General features: G+C 37.5%; 1 protein-coding gene across 1 annotated transcript in view; it reads left to right on the top strand.

The window, feature by feature from the left end:
* The window catches only part of KLHL14 (kelch like family member 14), a 104,182-nt gene extending 89,193 nt beyond the window's left edge, over window positions 1–14,989 (top strand). Inside the window, exons 5-8 of the mRNA XM_060613555.3 lie at window positions 4,605–4,795; window positions 4,877–5,035; window positions 8,968–9,125; window positions 12,852–14,989. Coding sequence (XP_060469538.3) covers window positions 4,605–4,795; window positions 4,877–5,035; window positions 8,968–9,125; window positions 12,852–12,992 — 649 coding nt within the window. The 3' untranslated portion in view covers window positions 12,993–14,989. The remainder of the gene's footprint in view (window positions 1–4,604; window positions 4,796–4,876; window positions 5,036–8,967; window positions 9,126–12,851) is intronic.
* Window positions 14,990–16,576: the final 1,587 nt, after the last annotated feature.

Raw genomic sequence — 16,576 nt, 5'->3', positions numbered from 1 at the left:
AAACCGAGAATAATAGAAACCTGTTGAAAACCACCTCTGGGATAACCCACTCTTCGAGCCGGCTGGACAGATTCTTAGGATATCTCACCTCATCAGAGCTTCTAAAGGAGTGCTATAATCAAAGCGCAGACTATCCCCCAGTTCAGCAGGGAAATGGGCACACTGCTTCTAGGCTTACTCAACCAACTCATGAAATGCATCCCTACTATCTGTGAAATGATTACAGGAAAATACACGCTTAAATGTAATGCTACTGAGTTGTTGTGGTCTCAGATGTAGGATTTGATTCTTCAGGAGAAAGAAGAGGGTAAAAATTAAAACTAAGATCAATAGAAATGCTTTGGTAACTTTACATTTTTCTTCAATAAAAATAAACATTGTAGGTGTGATTCATCTGGAGTTCTTACCCCTAGCTAGTCTAGAAAAAAAAAAAAAAAAAAAAAAGAAAAGAAAAAGAGAAAGAAAAAGCAGTTTGGAAAGCACGGACAGCAAAGCTTATATTTCACAGAGTAAGACAAAAGCTAGAAGCAATACATAAAAAATGTTTCCAAATTTTAATGGTTACTACAAGCCTTAAGAAACAATGTGAGACAATATTCTGTCTGAAAAAATCTTTTGTTGTTTTTAACATGATGGTGAAAGTCAAGATTTCAAGCTAAGGTTATAGTAATTCAATCTCATGCTCTAGAATATAAACTGACCATCCAAAGGGTCAGAAAGAACTAGGAAAGACCTGTACAATATGCAGTGTTCACAATGTGTTTGTGGAAGTTGACTACCAGCAACTGGTAGTCTTTTTTAACTTCTCACAATACATTGACTATTATTGCCTCTGGCATTGGGGGAGGAGGGGTGGAGGAGGGGGAGATGAACAACTTGCAATACAAGTAGTGTAATCCCATTTAAAAATTTTCAGTAATCTTGAACTTACTTTCCAAAGAAAAACCAAAACAAAACACCCAAATAGCCTAATTATGTGTGCTCTTCATGTGGGGAGGAGGGGCAGGGAGCACTCCCAAGAGAGACCTGGTATGGTAAAATTTTAGCCTGGAGCAAATGTTCACAGTTGCTGACAGATCATTAACTATCCAGTGTTCCTATAATGTATCTCATGAATTCTCACTTTGGACATGCAAGGGAATAAGTCATAGGCTCAGAATCTTCACTATTGGAGTTTCTACATAAAAATGCAGTTTTAGTCAGGAAGCGGAACCTACTGATTTTTTTTTTTTTTTTCCATTTAGATCCTAACAGTGACACTGTGTGGATAAAGCTAGGAGTACACACGAAGCATCAAATTAAGAAAATCTTGGCTAGAAAGACAGCAAGTTCTGACAGGCTCACTCAGTGTCAGTAAGGAAGGAAGGAACCAGGATAGAAAAAAGTGAGAAAACTGAAATTTAGACTAGATGAAAGGAGTGCACACTACTACCAGGAGATTTTGCTCTTATTCTCCATTATCTACACTTATTTGGTGGAGGGTTTTCATACTTGTCATGACTAGCAGGCATTTTCTCTTGTAGACCAGTATCTCGCGCATAGAAGAACTGAACACCTTACGGCCCGCACAGTCCAAATTATTTAAAGATGGCCCGTTAGTAGGATTGGTAAATTAATTATTTCAGAGGCTCTAAAACTTGTTATAGAATCATCATATGGAAGAGGGATTGTGTCGATGGCACGAAGAAATATCTGTTACTTTTGCCTATTTTTATAGAATGTCAGGCTTTTCAATGACACATTTTAACTGAGAAGGTAAAACCACTATTAAGACAACCTTGACCTATCTTATTCAATGAGAAAGCAATTGAAATCTGGTTAGAGAAATAGAAGGAAGCAATGGACATCTGCAGGCACTTAATTTTGCAACTGTTTTTAGTCTGATTTTATATTTAAATGGGTTTTACTTCTCTGTAACAGGAAATCTCAAAATTTTTAGATTAAGGATTAATCTGATTAAAAAGCTTCTTCCTAATACCTTTCTCCAAACATATTCTCCAAACAATGCATACGTGCAAGACCTATATATGCAACATTTTATTACAATTTTATTACAATTTCAGAGCTTCATGAACCGCTCAGAAGACCCAGGTTAACCAGACTCACTCTATGAAATCTGCCACACCTACTCTTTATTTTCCTTCCTCCTTTCCTCCTTCCTCTTTTTCCATCATTCCTGTTCTTCATCGTCCTTCTGAATTTTCCACAGCACATATTTCTTTCAAAAGCATCAGGAAAATACAGGAAAAAATACAAACAGAGCCAAAATTTTGCTCTAAAATTATCCATGATTTTCAGGACTATTAAAAAAAATAAAAACCATATGATCCACCAATCCCACTTCTGTTTTATATCCAAAAAAAATGAAATCAATATCTTGAAGAGGTATCTGCACTCTCATGTTCATTGCACCATTATTCACAAAAGCCAAGATATAGAAACAACCTAAGTGTCTGTCATCAGATGAATAGATAAAGAAAAGGGGGCATATCTTTACAATGGAGTATTATTTAGCCATAACAGAAGGAAATCCTGCCATTTGTGACCACGTGGATGAAATTAAGGGTCGTTTTGCAAAGTGAAATAAACCAAACAGAGAAAGAGAAACACAGTTATTTATATGTAGAATCTGGAAAAAAAAAAAAAAAAGAAAAAAGTCAAACTTAAAGAAACAATGGATGGTGGTTGCTAGGGGCCAGGAGATGAGGGAAATGAGGAGAGGCTGGTCAAAAGGTATAAACTTTCAATTATAAGATGCAGAAGTTCTGTGTATCTAATATATAACATAGTGACTATAGTTCATATTGTAGTGTATACTTGAAATTTGCTAAGAGAGTAGAAAACCAAAAAAAAACACAAAAAAACAAAAAACAAAAACAAAAAACAAAAAAAACAAAAAAAAACAAAAAAAATAGCTATGTGAGGTGATACATGTGTTAATTAACTTGATTGTGGGAATCCTTCCACAATGTATCTATATATCAAATTATTGCATTGTGACTTTAAATATATTACAACTTTATTTGCCAATTATGCCTCAAAAAAGCTAGAAAAAAATAAAACTGAATACATCAACATCTATAACATATACCATACCTACTGGTAATAAATCACCTACACAAACATTAAAAAATTTCACTGTCATTTAAAATATGGCTAGGCAAAGTTTATATGCAAACATCTTGATGGCTGATTTTTAATAACATTTTTACCTGGGTCATGGTAAGTGATGGTTCTGACACATGAACAAAAAGCTGGACACTATGACAGCACTTTACATATGCATTTGCAAATAACCCTGTAAAAAAAGGTACCATTAGCATCCCCTTGTTACAAATGAGCAACCTGAGGCTGAGAGGGGTTAACTAATGTGTCAAAGGTCACACATCCAATAAGTCATGTAGCCACGCAATCTGTTCCAGAGACCAAACTGTTAATCAAGACGCTGTCTCCTGCTTCCTAGAGGTTTTGGCACTTTGTAAACACAACTTGGAAAATCTCCTGATAAAAATCTTTAGGACTCTTGATCTTGCTACTGACATTGCCCAAGAGTCTTGGCCCTTATTTTTATGAAGACCATACATTTATCAAACATAAATTATATTCTCTGAGGGGCCTGGCACTTAACAATCGTACTTATTCATATCTTATCCTTATAAAGTGTATTATTCCAGTAGCATCAATGAGAAAAAAAGAAGCAAAGGGTTAAGGACTTGCTTAATATATCAACCTAGTCATCCTAACTCCAAATTTTCAGGTCCCCTTTGAACATTTATTCTCCCTCAGCTCTCATGTCTTACTAGTTACTGAGTCTTACATCGTCCTTTAAAATATCTTTTGCTCAGCTCTTCTGTGTCTTCCATAAAACTCTGCTTCAGGTCCTCAATATCTCACTCTTATTTTATGGTCTACCTCAGGATTGGTCTCCCTTTCAACACAGCTTGTGTCTTTTATCTTTGAAGGCATAATGGGATAATTTAATGAATTGCCTCTCTTGAAAAGAGACTAAAAAATATCCTGTAGCTTTGTAAGAAACAACACTAAAAGCTCTATCAGTGAAATTCCTACGATTAGTTTGTATAAGAACAAAATTTCAGCACTCTATTCAGTTCACAAAAGTTTCTCTATTTGTGGTAGTACTGGGAAGAAAAAAAATGATAATTGAAGAAAAATTTTGATGATGTAGTTCTCTTATAAATTGGGAACAATGACCCTTGAAGGACCATGAAAAAAGTGAATGTCAAGATAATTTATTATTGTTACATTATCTACCTCATTTTTCACTTTGTCTTACTGAGCTGTGATATCTGTACAAGGTACCAAATATCCCAAACATTAGTGAACACTTTAACAGTGTATAAAAAAGCAAGATAAAAGAAGCTGAAACAGGGTTGGTGACTTTCTCCTCTACTGTTACTTTAATATGAAATTGCTAACCAGAACAGGCAATGCGTACAATTACTGTAAAGGTCTCAGATTTAGAAGGGAGCTGTGTGTGTTATTTCCAAATTTCTGCAACCCTTTCTAGGGCGGGATGTACCTCCTTTTCCCTGACTGACGGAGCCCCTTTTGTGATTTATGGTGGGTTGTTGTTTTCATTGTAGAAGAGCCAGTTTCTATGCATGTCGGTTGGACAAGCATTTATACGTTATTGGTGGAAGGAACGAAACCGGCTATTTGTCCAGCGTGGAGAGCTATAACCTAGAAACGAACGAATGGCGTTATGTGTCCTCTTTGCCCCAGCCTCTGGCTGCTCACGCAGGAGCAGTGCACAATGGGAAGATATACATTTCAGGCAAGTCATTCCTCCACTTTCTGTTCCAAACTTCAGTTCCAAGGCACTTTCTTGACTTGTATGTATATGTTTAATTCACAGGGGGTGTACACAATGGAGAGTATGTCCCATGGCTATATTGCTATGACCCTGTAATGGATGTCTGGGCTCGAAAACAAGATATGAACACAAAACGCGCCATCCACACTTTGGCTGTAATGAATGATCGCTTGTATGCAATTGGAGGAAATCATTTGAAAGGTCTTTTTCTTTCTTTTTTTTTTTTTTAAATCACAATATCATTTGCATCTCATGTTTCTTGCTAAGGGGGTTTCTCGTTAGATAATCATAGTTAACCAAGTAAAAAACATGTTGACCAAATAAAATCTACTCTGTGTAAATTAGCTGTACCCTTGGGCAGGCATTTATTTTGGCTCCTCTGCAGATAGGATTATTTTTAAGTTACCACACACATTAAAGAAATGAATAATGATGTCAACAGAAAGTAAAAAACGGAAGCATTAATAACTGAAAGCACAAACAATTTGTTGTAACAATGAATTCACTAAAATAAATTATTCCCTATCTCCGAAGTTATAGCAATAAATTTTTTCCAGAAAATTGTTTTTTGTAGTGATCATAAAGAACTTCAGTCATAGCTGCACAAAGAAGCTAATACGTGATTTTTCTTAAAGAAAACATTTAGTAGAATTTCATGTCTAAATTTGGAATTATTTCTTTTAAGAGTTGAACACCAAACCTATGCTTCTCAAATTCTACTTGCTTTTTTAATAAAAAAAAAAAAAAAAACACATGATATTTTTAGAGTTTTGTTTGGGCTCCTCTCCTCTCCATATATCGGTATAACTACCACCTTTTTTTTTAGTTTATTCATTTGAGAGAGAGAGAGAGAGAGAAAGTGAGCACGCAAGTGGGGGAGGGGCAGAGAGAGAGAGGAAGACACAAAATCTAAATCAGGCTCCAGGCTCTGAGTTGTCAGTACAGAGCCCAACGTGGGGCTCGATCTCACGAACTGTAGATCATGACCTGAGCCCACGTCGGATGCTTAACCCACTGAGCCACCCAGGTGCCCCTGACTACAACTTTTTGTAGTTTACGTGCATGTGTGTAACTATCTACATGCATATCACACTGAATTTGACAGGAAAGCAGAGAGAACTGTGTTGTTAAGATCCCTGAACTGCATTGGGCCTCAGTTTTCTTACCTAAAAATGAAGAAACTGGTATAGATGATCTCTAAAATCTCCTCTAGCTCTGACCTGCCATGATCCTTGAAATTGAACCAAATGTGAAACAGGCCATCCAAGTATGGTAGATAAGGCCTTCTATGCATTTATTTTTCCATCATACAACCATCTAAAAAATGATAGATGTAGACATTCCTTTCTGGTTCTCCCAATACATATATACCCCTAACATAATAAAGACCACACAGGTGTAATTTTTATGTAAATATTTCCAAGTTCGTATTCAATCAGAAACGTCAATACCCTACCTAGTCTATGCTGCTCACCTTTGTACTCTCCCCAGTGGGAAGGGATTGATTACCTTTGCTGCTGCAACTTTTCCCTTTTTATTCTTTTTTCTTTCATTGCTTCTCTTTCATCTCAAGCCATACACCATTCCTTCTCATCAAAATATTTGTATGCAGTATTAACTTTGTAGCTTTCTACATTAAAATGTGATTTCTACTAATTTATTTTGCATAATGATGACTAAACATTCTAGGAATTTTTAAAAAATGTTTATTTAGTTTTGAGAGAGAGAGAGAGAATGCGAGTGAAGGAGGGGCAGAGAGAGAGAGGGAGACAGAGAATCCTAAGCAGGCTCCACACTGTCAGCACAGAGCTCAACATGGGGCTCCACCCCATGAACCATGAGACTATGACCTGAGCCGCAATCAAGAGTCAGATGCTCAACAAACTGAGCCACCCAGTTGCCCCACATTCTAGGAAGCTTTAATATTTGAGGTTATACTTGCACAGGGTAATGACAACCTAAATGCGAACACACACACATCAAAGTTAGGTCAGCTCAGGAAGGCATTATGGTGTAGAGAGAAGGGTATGGATCTGGGTTCCGGTTATGCACTTGTGGTTGTGTGGTCTTACTCAAGACACTTAATCCCATGTCTATAAAAGAGGGGTAATTATCTTTTCCTTATAGTTTTTGAGGCTTATCATCAACACATGTCATATGTGTAGCGGGCACCAAGAAGGCATACGTATCCTCCTATGATGCCACTAGAACTTCAGAACTGGAAATTTTCCCCAGTCCTCATTCCAATTATCCATGCTTCAGAAATTATCATCAATAATCTTACAGGAAAGGAATATACCACAGAATTCCAGTAAATCCTTCACTCTACTGTTCTCAAATCTATGTGATTTATTTTATGTAAGAAGTTAGTGGCCTGAAATAATTTGTCCGCTTCTTCAAGAATGAAAATTATTCTACTTTTTGGTCTATCTTTTTAATTACTTTGAAGAGTCCAGTAGGTTGATTTTGACTGAGTGTATGCATTGTAATTGTCAGCTAGCAAATATCCATTGCACACATGTAAAGAGAAGAAAAATATTATCAAGGATTTGGTCTGTTCAGTGACCAGGAAGCACTCCCCCTCCAGATTTTTGACTTTCTAAATTAAAGGCAGGGCCCCAGTGGAGTCTAAGAATTTAAGTTGTTCTCTGCAACCCACTTACTGCCCCAGTCACTGAAAAACTTCATCAGAGGTGAGAGAAGAAGCCCTCAGTGAAAGTTAGCCCCCTACTCAACCTTGATCCTTAGTAGATATTGGAAACTATTCACTTCATCATAGTTGCTTATAAACATAAACTGTTGAAAAAGGTAAAAGATTCTGAACACCATTTAATTAAAACAGTTTGATTGGGCACCTGGGTGGCTGAATTGGTTAAGCATCTGACTTTGGCTCAGGTTATGATCTCACAGTGTGTGAGTTTGAGCCCCACATCAGGCTCTGTGCTGACAGCTCAGAGCCTGGAACCTGCTTCGGATTCTGTGTCCCTCTCTCTGTCCCATCCCAGCTTGCACACTCTCTCTCTCTCTCTTTCTCAAAAATAAATAAACATTAAAAAAATTTTTTTTAAAGATTTTGAGAGTTAAATATTCGTTTAGGAAAAGCAATACAGTTTAGCCTGTAATAATATGAGCTCAGAAGCCTGTTTGCCTGAGTTTATACCTCAGCCTATCTACTTACTGGTTGTGTGACTTACTCAAGTCATTATTTCTCTCTTGCTCTCAGTTTTCTCCTCTCTAAAATGAATATAATGGCATAACTATCTCATGGGGTGGTTGAGAGGAATTAAGTGAATTCATCTACAGAAAGCATTTGGAAGACAACCAGCTTATTGTAAGCACTCTATAAAATGCTTACGTTTAATTATTTTAAACCTTTTAAATAAGGTTTTAATAAACATTTTAAAATAAGATATACCCCCATATAATCAACATTTACCAATGACATTGAGTCAGACATTCTTGCTTTGAATGAATTGGATATACCCAGAGTTTGTTTTAGGTCTCTCGTAACATGTCTCCCTATTTCACTAGTAAACTTATACCTTTGTCTCTTTTAAAACACAATTATCTATTTTGTAGCCCTAGAGCTATTTTTAAAAGAACTCCTAGCCTTGGGGCACCTGAGTGGCTCAGCTGGTTTCAGCTCAGGTCATGATCTCACAGTTTGTGAGTTCAAGTCATGTGTCGGAAATCCTTGCTGACAGTGTAGAGCCTGCTTGGGATTCTCTCTCTCCCTCTCTCTCTGCCCCTCCCAGCTTGTGCTCTCTCTCTCTGTCTCAAAATAAGTAAATAAACTTGAAGAAGAAGAAGATGATGAAGGAGGAGGAGGAGGAGAAGGAGAAGCCCTAGCCCTGAATTGGGACCCTGAGAGTTTATTCTTTTTTATTTTTTTTTTATGCTTACTTATTTTAGAGAGAGAGCATGCGAGAGGAAGTGGGGGAGGGGCAGAGAAAGGGGGACAGAGGATCTGAAGTAGGCTCTGTGCTGACAGCAAAGAGCCTGATGTGGGGCTCAAATTCACCAACCGTGAGATCATGACCTGAGCCGAAGTCGGATGCTACACCGACTGAGCCACTCAGGCAGCCACCCTGAGAGTTTATTCTTATGTGGTTCCATTTTGCTATGTCACTTAGGTTTCTCCCACCTTGACGTAATGCTTGTGGAATGCTATGACCCAAAAGGTGACCAGTGGAATATTCTCCAAACTCCCATTTTGGAAGGTCGAAGTGGCCCTGGCTGTGCAGTGCTTGATGACAGCATCTACCTTGTGGGTGGCTACAGCTGGAGTATGGTATGTGTCCACATTTCCTCATCCTCTCCTTCTGTTTGTGCTTACTTTGTGTTTCCCTCTAAATGTTACCACCTACACATAAACCTTTTTTTTTCACTTAAATTTTATTTAGTTAACATACAGTGCAATATTGGTTTCAGGAGTAGAATTCAGTGATTGATCGCGTACATACAACACCCAGTGCTCATTACAACAAGTGTCCTCCTTACTACCCATCACCCATCTAGCCCATCCCCCACCCACCTCCCTCAATCAACCCTCAGTTTGTTCTCTATCATTAAAAGTCTTATGTGGTATCTTTTCCTCTCTCCTCTTTCCACCACCCCCACCCCGATATGTTCATCTGTTTTGTTTCTTAAATTCCACATAGAAGTGAATCATATAGTATTTCTTTTTCTCTGATCGACTTATTTCACTTAGCATAATACATTCTAGCTCCATCCACATCATTCCAAATGGGAAGATTTCATTCTTTTTGATAGCTGAGTAACATTCCATTGTATATACATACCACAACTTCTTTATCTATTCATCAGTCAGTGGACATTTGGGCTTTCTCCATAGTTCGGTTATTGTTGATAATGTTGCTATAAACAGTGCAGGTACTCCTTTGAATCTGTATTTTAGTATCCTTTGGGTAAACACCTAATAGTGCAGTAGCTGGATCATAGGGTAATTCTAGTTTCACTTTTTTGAGGAACTTCCATACTGTTCTCTAGAGTGGCTCTACCAGTTTCCATTCCCATGAACAGTGCAAGAGAGTTCCCCTTTCTCAGCATCCTCCAACACCTGTTGTCTATTTTAGCCATTCTGACAGGTGTAAGGTGATATCTCATCATGTTTTTTATCTTGATTTCCCTGATGGTCAGTGATGTTGAGCATCTTTTCATGTGCCTGTTAGCCATCTGGATGTCTTCTTTGGATAAGGATCTATTCATATCTTCTGCCCATTTCTTAACTGGGTTGTCTGTTTTTTCGATGTTGTGTTTGATAAGTTCTTTATAGATTTTGGATACTGACTCTTATCAGTATGTTGTTTGCAAATATCTTCTCCCATTCCATAGTCTGCCTTTCAGTTTTGTTGTTTCCTTCACCGTGCAGAAGTTTTTATCTTGATGACGTCTCTATAGTTCATGTTTGCTTTTGTTTCCCTTGCCTTTAGCGATGTGTCTAGTAAGAAGTTGCTCTAGCCAAGGTCAAAGAGGTTGCTGCCTATGTTCTCCTGTAGGATTTTAATGGTTTCTTGTCTCACATTTAGGTCTTTCATCCATTTTGAATTTATTTTCACATATAAACCTTTTAAGAGTATCATGCTTGTATGCTAGGAGTAAGTTACTTTAAGTAATAAAATAGAATTGGTGTGGTTGCTATTGAGCTGTCTTGCTGTCTGATCAACTATATCCCCAAATGCAGTAGGTCTCTACTTCTCTCTTCTCGCCATGCTTTTGAGATTCTGGCTTTCCAACTAAAGTAAAGATACTGAAGTGGTTTTACAAATATTGCGTTGAAATTGTTTGAATAGTTTGTTGAATTGTTTGAATTGTCTGAAAAGTTTCTGACCAGTAAGGCATAAACACTTGAACCTGTTAAATATCCACAAATTCCCTTTAGGATATATAATTTTCCATGGCTTTTCACTTTCCCCCATCTTTATCAGGAAAATTTCCAAGGTTACACAAAAATTTGAGAGTACAATGAACTCTTGTTAACCCAGCATCCAGCTTCAACATCCATCAAAATTTTAGCATACTTCATCTATTCACCCTCAAAAACTATTGGCTGAAGTATTTGATCCTACATGCTTCAGTATTTATCTTTAAAAAAGTATTCGTTTATGGGGGTGCCTGGGAGGCTCAGTCGGTTGAGTGTCCGACTTCAGCTCAGGTCATGATCTCACAGTTTGTGACTTCGAGCCCCACGTTGGGCTCTGTGCTGACAGCTTGGAGCCTGGATCCTGCTTCGGGTTCTGTGTCTCCCTCTCTCTACCCCTTCCCCGCTCATGCTCTGTCTCTCTCTGTCTCTCAAAGATGAATAAATGTTAAAAAAAAAATTAAAAAAATAAAAAAGTATTCGTTTATGTAAACACACTGTCATCTCACCCAACAAAATTAACTATAATTCCCTTATTCTACATTCAAAGTTTTCCTATTCACTTATAAATATATATATATATTTCGGGGTGCCTGAGTGGCTCAGTCAGTTAAGCGTCCGACTTCAGCTCAGGTCATGATCTCGTGGTTTGTGAGTTCGAGCCCCACATCAGGCTCTGTGCTGACAGCTCGGAGCCTGGAGCCTGTTTCGGATTCTGTGTCTCCCTCTCTCTCTGGCCCTCCCATGCTCATGCTCTGTCTCCCTCTGTCTCTCAATAATAAATAAACATTTTTAAAAAATTTTTAAATATATATATATTTTTTAAGTTGATATGTTCAAGTCAGAATCCAATACCCTCACTTGTATTTGGTTATTATATCTCATCCATCTCTTGCAATCTGGAAAATCACCCCACTCCACTTCTTCGTCCATGCCATTAACTTGTTGAAAAAAACAGGGTCAGTTATTAGAGAGAAAAGCTGACATTCTGGAATTAGCTAATGATTACCTTGTGATATCATTTAATACAGTCTCTGTCTCCATATTTCCTCTAAAACTGGAAGTTAGACATAAGGACTTAACACAAGTTCAGCCTGTTTCTTTTTTAAATTTATTGTGCTCCTTATTTCTTTTCTTTTGTTAAGAACACTTGAGGAGGTGGCCATGTAGTTCGAATTACATTACATTACATCACATAGACACGTATGGCCTCATGGTCTACACATTCACTTTTTAAATGATGACTGTTGATTTATAGGTGTTGGTTTCTTAATATTAATTTGGGGTATTAATAATATTAGCTTATTTCTTTTGCATCAAACGAGGTTCTTGTATAACGTTTGGGGGGAGTTTTAAAAAGGTATTAGTTATATGTAGGCAAATATACATTGAACTCCATATTCATAAGGGGTTTGTTCACTGGTGCACATTACTAGCTGCAAGAGTGGACACATTTAGAACCAGGTACCAGGAGGACACTTTCAAAAAATGATGACCAGGTTGGTTGGAATTTTGGGGTTTTGCCTATGCTAAAAGCCAAATTGCTTTGGTTTTAGAAGCGAAATGTCATACAAGCACTACCCCCAGAGGTTGACAAAGGAAACGAGATTAAAGACATTTTTTTTTTTAATTTCTCATGTGGCCACTTGAAAATAAATCAATGTGCAAAGAAGTTGACAAGCCCTCTTGTCCGGCTTATTTTGAACTAGTTTTGAATCTTATCTCTTATTCCCTACAGCAGTAAAATAAAACCAGAAAAGTGAGGCAATGATTTAAAATTGACCAAATTGTTTGACCCAAATTATTTGAAAATCTAAGATGAAATTTTTTTTAACTGAAACCAGCTGGATAAATTCCAATTTTTGGTCCATTATTTTAAAGGATTTTGCTGATCATCTAGGTGTTGAAGGCGCTCGACTTTTATTATTAATCACAGACACACACACAGATTTTGCAATCTTGCAAATCTCAGATTTGCCTGTAGAAAAAACAGTTTCAAATCCACCGCTTTCATTTGGAACTTTTTAGCAAGAGCAGAGAATTGACATTTTCTTTCCAATGTAAATGTGAGAAGTAGGATTGCCATTGCACTTCTCGGAACATTCTTCCCTAAACGCCCCCCCTCTGCCATTACAGGGGGCCTACAAATCATCCACAATATGCTACTGCCCGGAAAAAGGCACCTGGACAGAACTGGAAGGGGATGTAGCAGAGCCACTGGCAGGTCCCGCCTGCGCACCGGTTATCTTGCCCGCCTGTGTACCTTACAACAAATAACGCCAGGGAACCCTGGAATGAACACTCTCACATTCTAGGAAACAATGACAGCTGACATCACTATTGTACTAGGAACAGTGCATCTAATGGCACAACTGCCGAAACCCGCCCTTGGTTTCTAATGATTTACAAGTAATGACAAAAGAAAAAGACCTGTTCTTGAACAGATACCGTGTCTGCAACTCGGATCACACCAAACTTCCTGTGGTGACAGACTCTTCCATTTCAGACTGGTTTTAACTTGTCCCAGCTTTACGAAAACTCCTCATGTGGATCTTAACGTTCAAAAGGAGAAAGATACAATACAGAAGAGTGCCCCAGACAGACCTAAGATCAGTATTGTGCATTGTAGTCTACCTGCATGTGACCTATGTTGAAGTTTTGGGGATATTGTGTTCATGAACGATCCAGAATTCGACCCACTGAAATACTTACACTGCATTACAGAAATTGCCACTCGATTCTATATTCCTAACCTGTGGCTCCTTCACAGACTCCATAGGCAACACAGTTATAGAAAATCATATAAGATTAAAGGGGAACATGTTTGTTTCTATATAACTTCATTTCATGTACCGCCTGCCCCTTACAGCACCTCACGGGATCACAGAAGAGGAAGATGTTGGCTCTCATAGCAATTGCTTTCTGCCCTGTGGGCTCTAGGCTAGCCAGTCACAATTTGTGTCCTCAATTTTATATGAAAGATTAAGACAAAACATACTATGTCACTATTCATTCCACAGAAGCTCATGTTTTGTCTTTTTTTTTTTACAGTATATAAAAAAGTAGTGAACACATCTGTTATTTCCTTCAAAAGGTAGGACTGACAAAGTTTTCGTACAATATTGAAGAGATTCTGTTGGATAACACGTCTGACCCAAACTTAACCTATGATGAAACTGGGAGATTGCTTTCAGGAATTCAGGGATGAAAAGAAAGAAAAAATTTCTTTTAAGTGCCATCCCAGTTGTCTCTCTTTCCCTAAAACACACCACTTAAAAGAGCCACAAGAACGAATTATAGCTCTTAACAAATATGTCTCCCTCTTCCTCACCTCTGGCTCTAGAAATGGCTCTGGATTTGGCTCTAGGAAAGCACATGACTTACCCTGATTATTCTCCAACTCATCATATTTGTTTGTTATCACCAAAGATGCCTGAGATCAGTTAGCTGAACAATTGCTAGTTGTCTTTAGAAGCATGAGGAATGTAGGAGCAGAAGGTCAGGAGAGCATGAGATAGTTTTCAACGTGAACAATCAAAAGAGCAAAACCGGAAGGAACATGAATTTGATTTTCAAGCGCTTCAGAGCTGAAACAACAGTTAATACTAAATTGTAGCCTAAAATGTTTTTTAATTACCCAGAGGTGTTGTTGAATCCCTCCACAAAAGTGTCATTCAAAACAACAACATGGGGAAGCCACAGACTAAAAATGCCTTGGTGATAAACTTTCACCGTGGAGCATGTCGAGATAGATGGGTGTACTGGAATCCAATGCCGTTTCTACAGTAAAGTGCAATCTTTGTTGTTTTTGTATTTATTTGTATGTTCAGATCCAAAGGATCCGTTGTAAAAATATATATATAAATATATATATATATTCAGTGCAATCAACTTTCATTTCTTTTTCCTTGAAAACATATATATAGGAAAGAAAAGTTACAGTACTTGGGAAAAATCCCAGCTGACGTCACGAAGAGAACAAGGTCTGCTTCAGAACCTTTTTTGTCAACTGTCACCATTTCTTCTGAAAGTCACAGTTTATACAAGGATATTCACTTTCCTTAGACTTGTTCTTCATTTATTTTTTATTTCTAGCCAAAATAAATAAGAGCATTTATGAGAACTGTAAGTAAAGCTTTCTGTATTTCAGAAAGGCACAAACTATTAGAAGTGAATAGTGAGTAAGTAAGTCACAGAGATTGTAAATTTTGTACAGTATTAGAATGTGTAAATGAAGCTTGCTTGGAAGGGGAAAACTTTAAATAAAAACTTTATGTACTAATTCAACTGTCTCATACTCCTACTTATAAGGCATATGTATAAATCTCTACACTGAATTGTTTAAAGGTTTACAATATGTAAATACCTAAATATTTTTATTCTGCTGATACATTTTATACGTTCATTTAGGTTCCTGGAATATATAAATGTATACAGTATGGACAATGCAAAAAATTATGGAATGCTTCTGAAAAAATGTGTTAAAAATAATGAGTAGAGGGGTGGCTCGGCTGGCTCGGTCAGTAAAACATGTGACTTGATCTTGGGATTGTGAGTTCAAGCCCTATGTTGGGTGTAGAGCTGACTTAAAAAGCTTTTTTAAAAAATCATGATTAGAATCTGATTTATCCACTGCAAGAGTGGCATAAGTTATCTAAGATCTAATAACTCTTTGTGTAAATTATTAGAAGTACCATATGTATTAAACAGCACTGTCACACTTTCTAAAGAATAAGTGAATCACACGCTAATTAGAACAATTATCTAAATACATAGTATTTAGTTGTGTTTTATTTTTTAAAATCTGAGAAAAAAGTGCAGTGCAAAGAAAGGGTGTGGGAGACAGTAGGGGAAACTGAGGCATGTCACTGGAGGTAGAAGTTGGTCAACCTTCTAGGCAAAGAGGTATGAAGGGTTGGAAGCTATTTCCTGAAACCTGCAAGTTAGAAGAACCTACTTGAATTTCTCCCAGCCAAATGTACCTTTGTTGATGACTAAACTCACAATTGGGGATCATTTGATCCCTCCTAGTATTCCATGAAAGCAACAGAAATGGGGTTTCTGTGTTCGTCTACTGAATCTTCACCTCTCCATGCTTGCTGTGAGGTAGTCTCTGTTACCATCTTCTCCTGAGCCAATTGGCTAGTTGCTGTAGGGATTCTTCCAAATGGCCTGAATCCCCAAAAGCTCCAGTACTAACCAAATATCATGGGCAGTTAAACAAAAATTTGTCTTTTTCTTAATCCCATGAAACCACCTACTTAAGTCCATAACTAGACTGGCAAAAACTGGGAGAGTGAGCATAGGGACCAGGTTTTTCAGTTAAGCTGTGTCTATAGGCTAAAAATTAGTGCCTGCATTTGTGCTTCCCGGTTAGGGCCAAATTTATATTTTCCCAGCTGCATGACACTTACATCACTTAAAAAATTGTCATCATTATTGACATTGTAAGTATCAAGTATTTACTGAACATATCCCAAAAGGCATCACTATAAATGCCAGAGTTCTTATTAAACTTGGTTCTCTAGGTCAAAGCATTTTTTAGATGAAACAGCAAATGAGCTAAAATAAGTTTGGTAAACATCCCTTGATAGATTGAGTTCCCATAGATGAGGTAGCAGGAAGATCATGACTGATCAAGCCTGACGTCCTAGAAGCACCTGACCTAGAGGATGTTGAAACTGTGATAGAAAATAAAATGGCAATAAGAAACAGAAAGGTCAATATAAAAAAAAAATCTAAATAGTATGTTTGCTTTGTGTAGCTATAGCTGTATAGGGCTGCCCTGGCTAGTACAATAAACATGGGCCAAGTAGTGGATGGGGTTTCTTGATGGAGTATTCTACATTTGTTGCGTTTTC

This window comes from Panthera onca, chromosome D3 (genome assembly GCF_046562875.1).
Source record: "Panthera onca isolate mPanOnc1 chromosome D3, mPanOnc1 haplotype 2, whole genome shotgun sequence".
Taxonomy (NCBI): Eukaryota; Metazoa; Chordata; class Mammalia; order Carnivora; family Felidae; genus Panthera; species Panthera onca.
The sequence above is the reverse complement of the archived record's forward strand: the minus strand, read 5'-3'. Positions and strand labels throughout refer to the sequence as shown.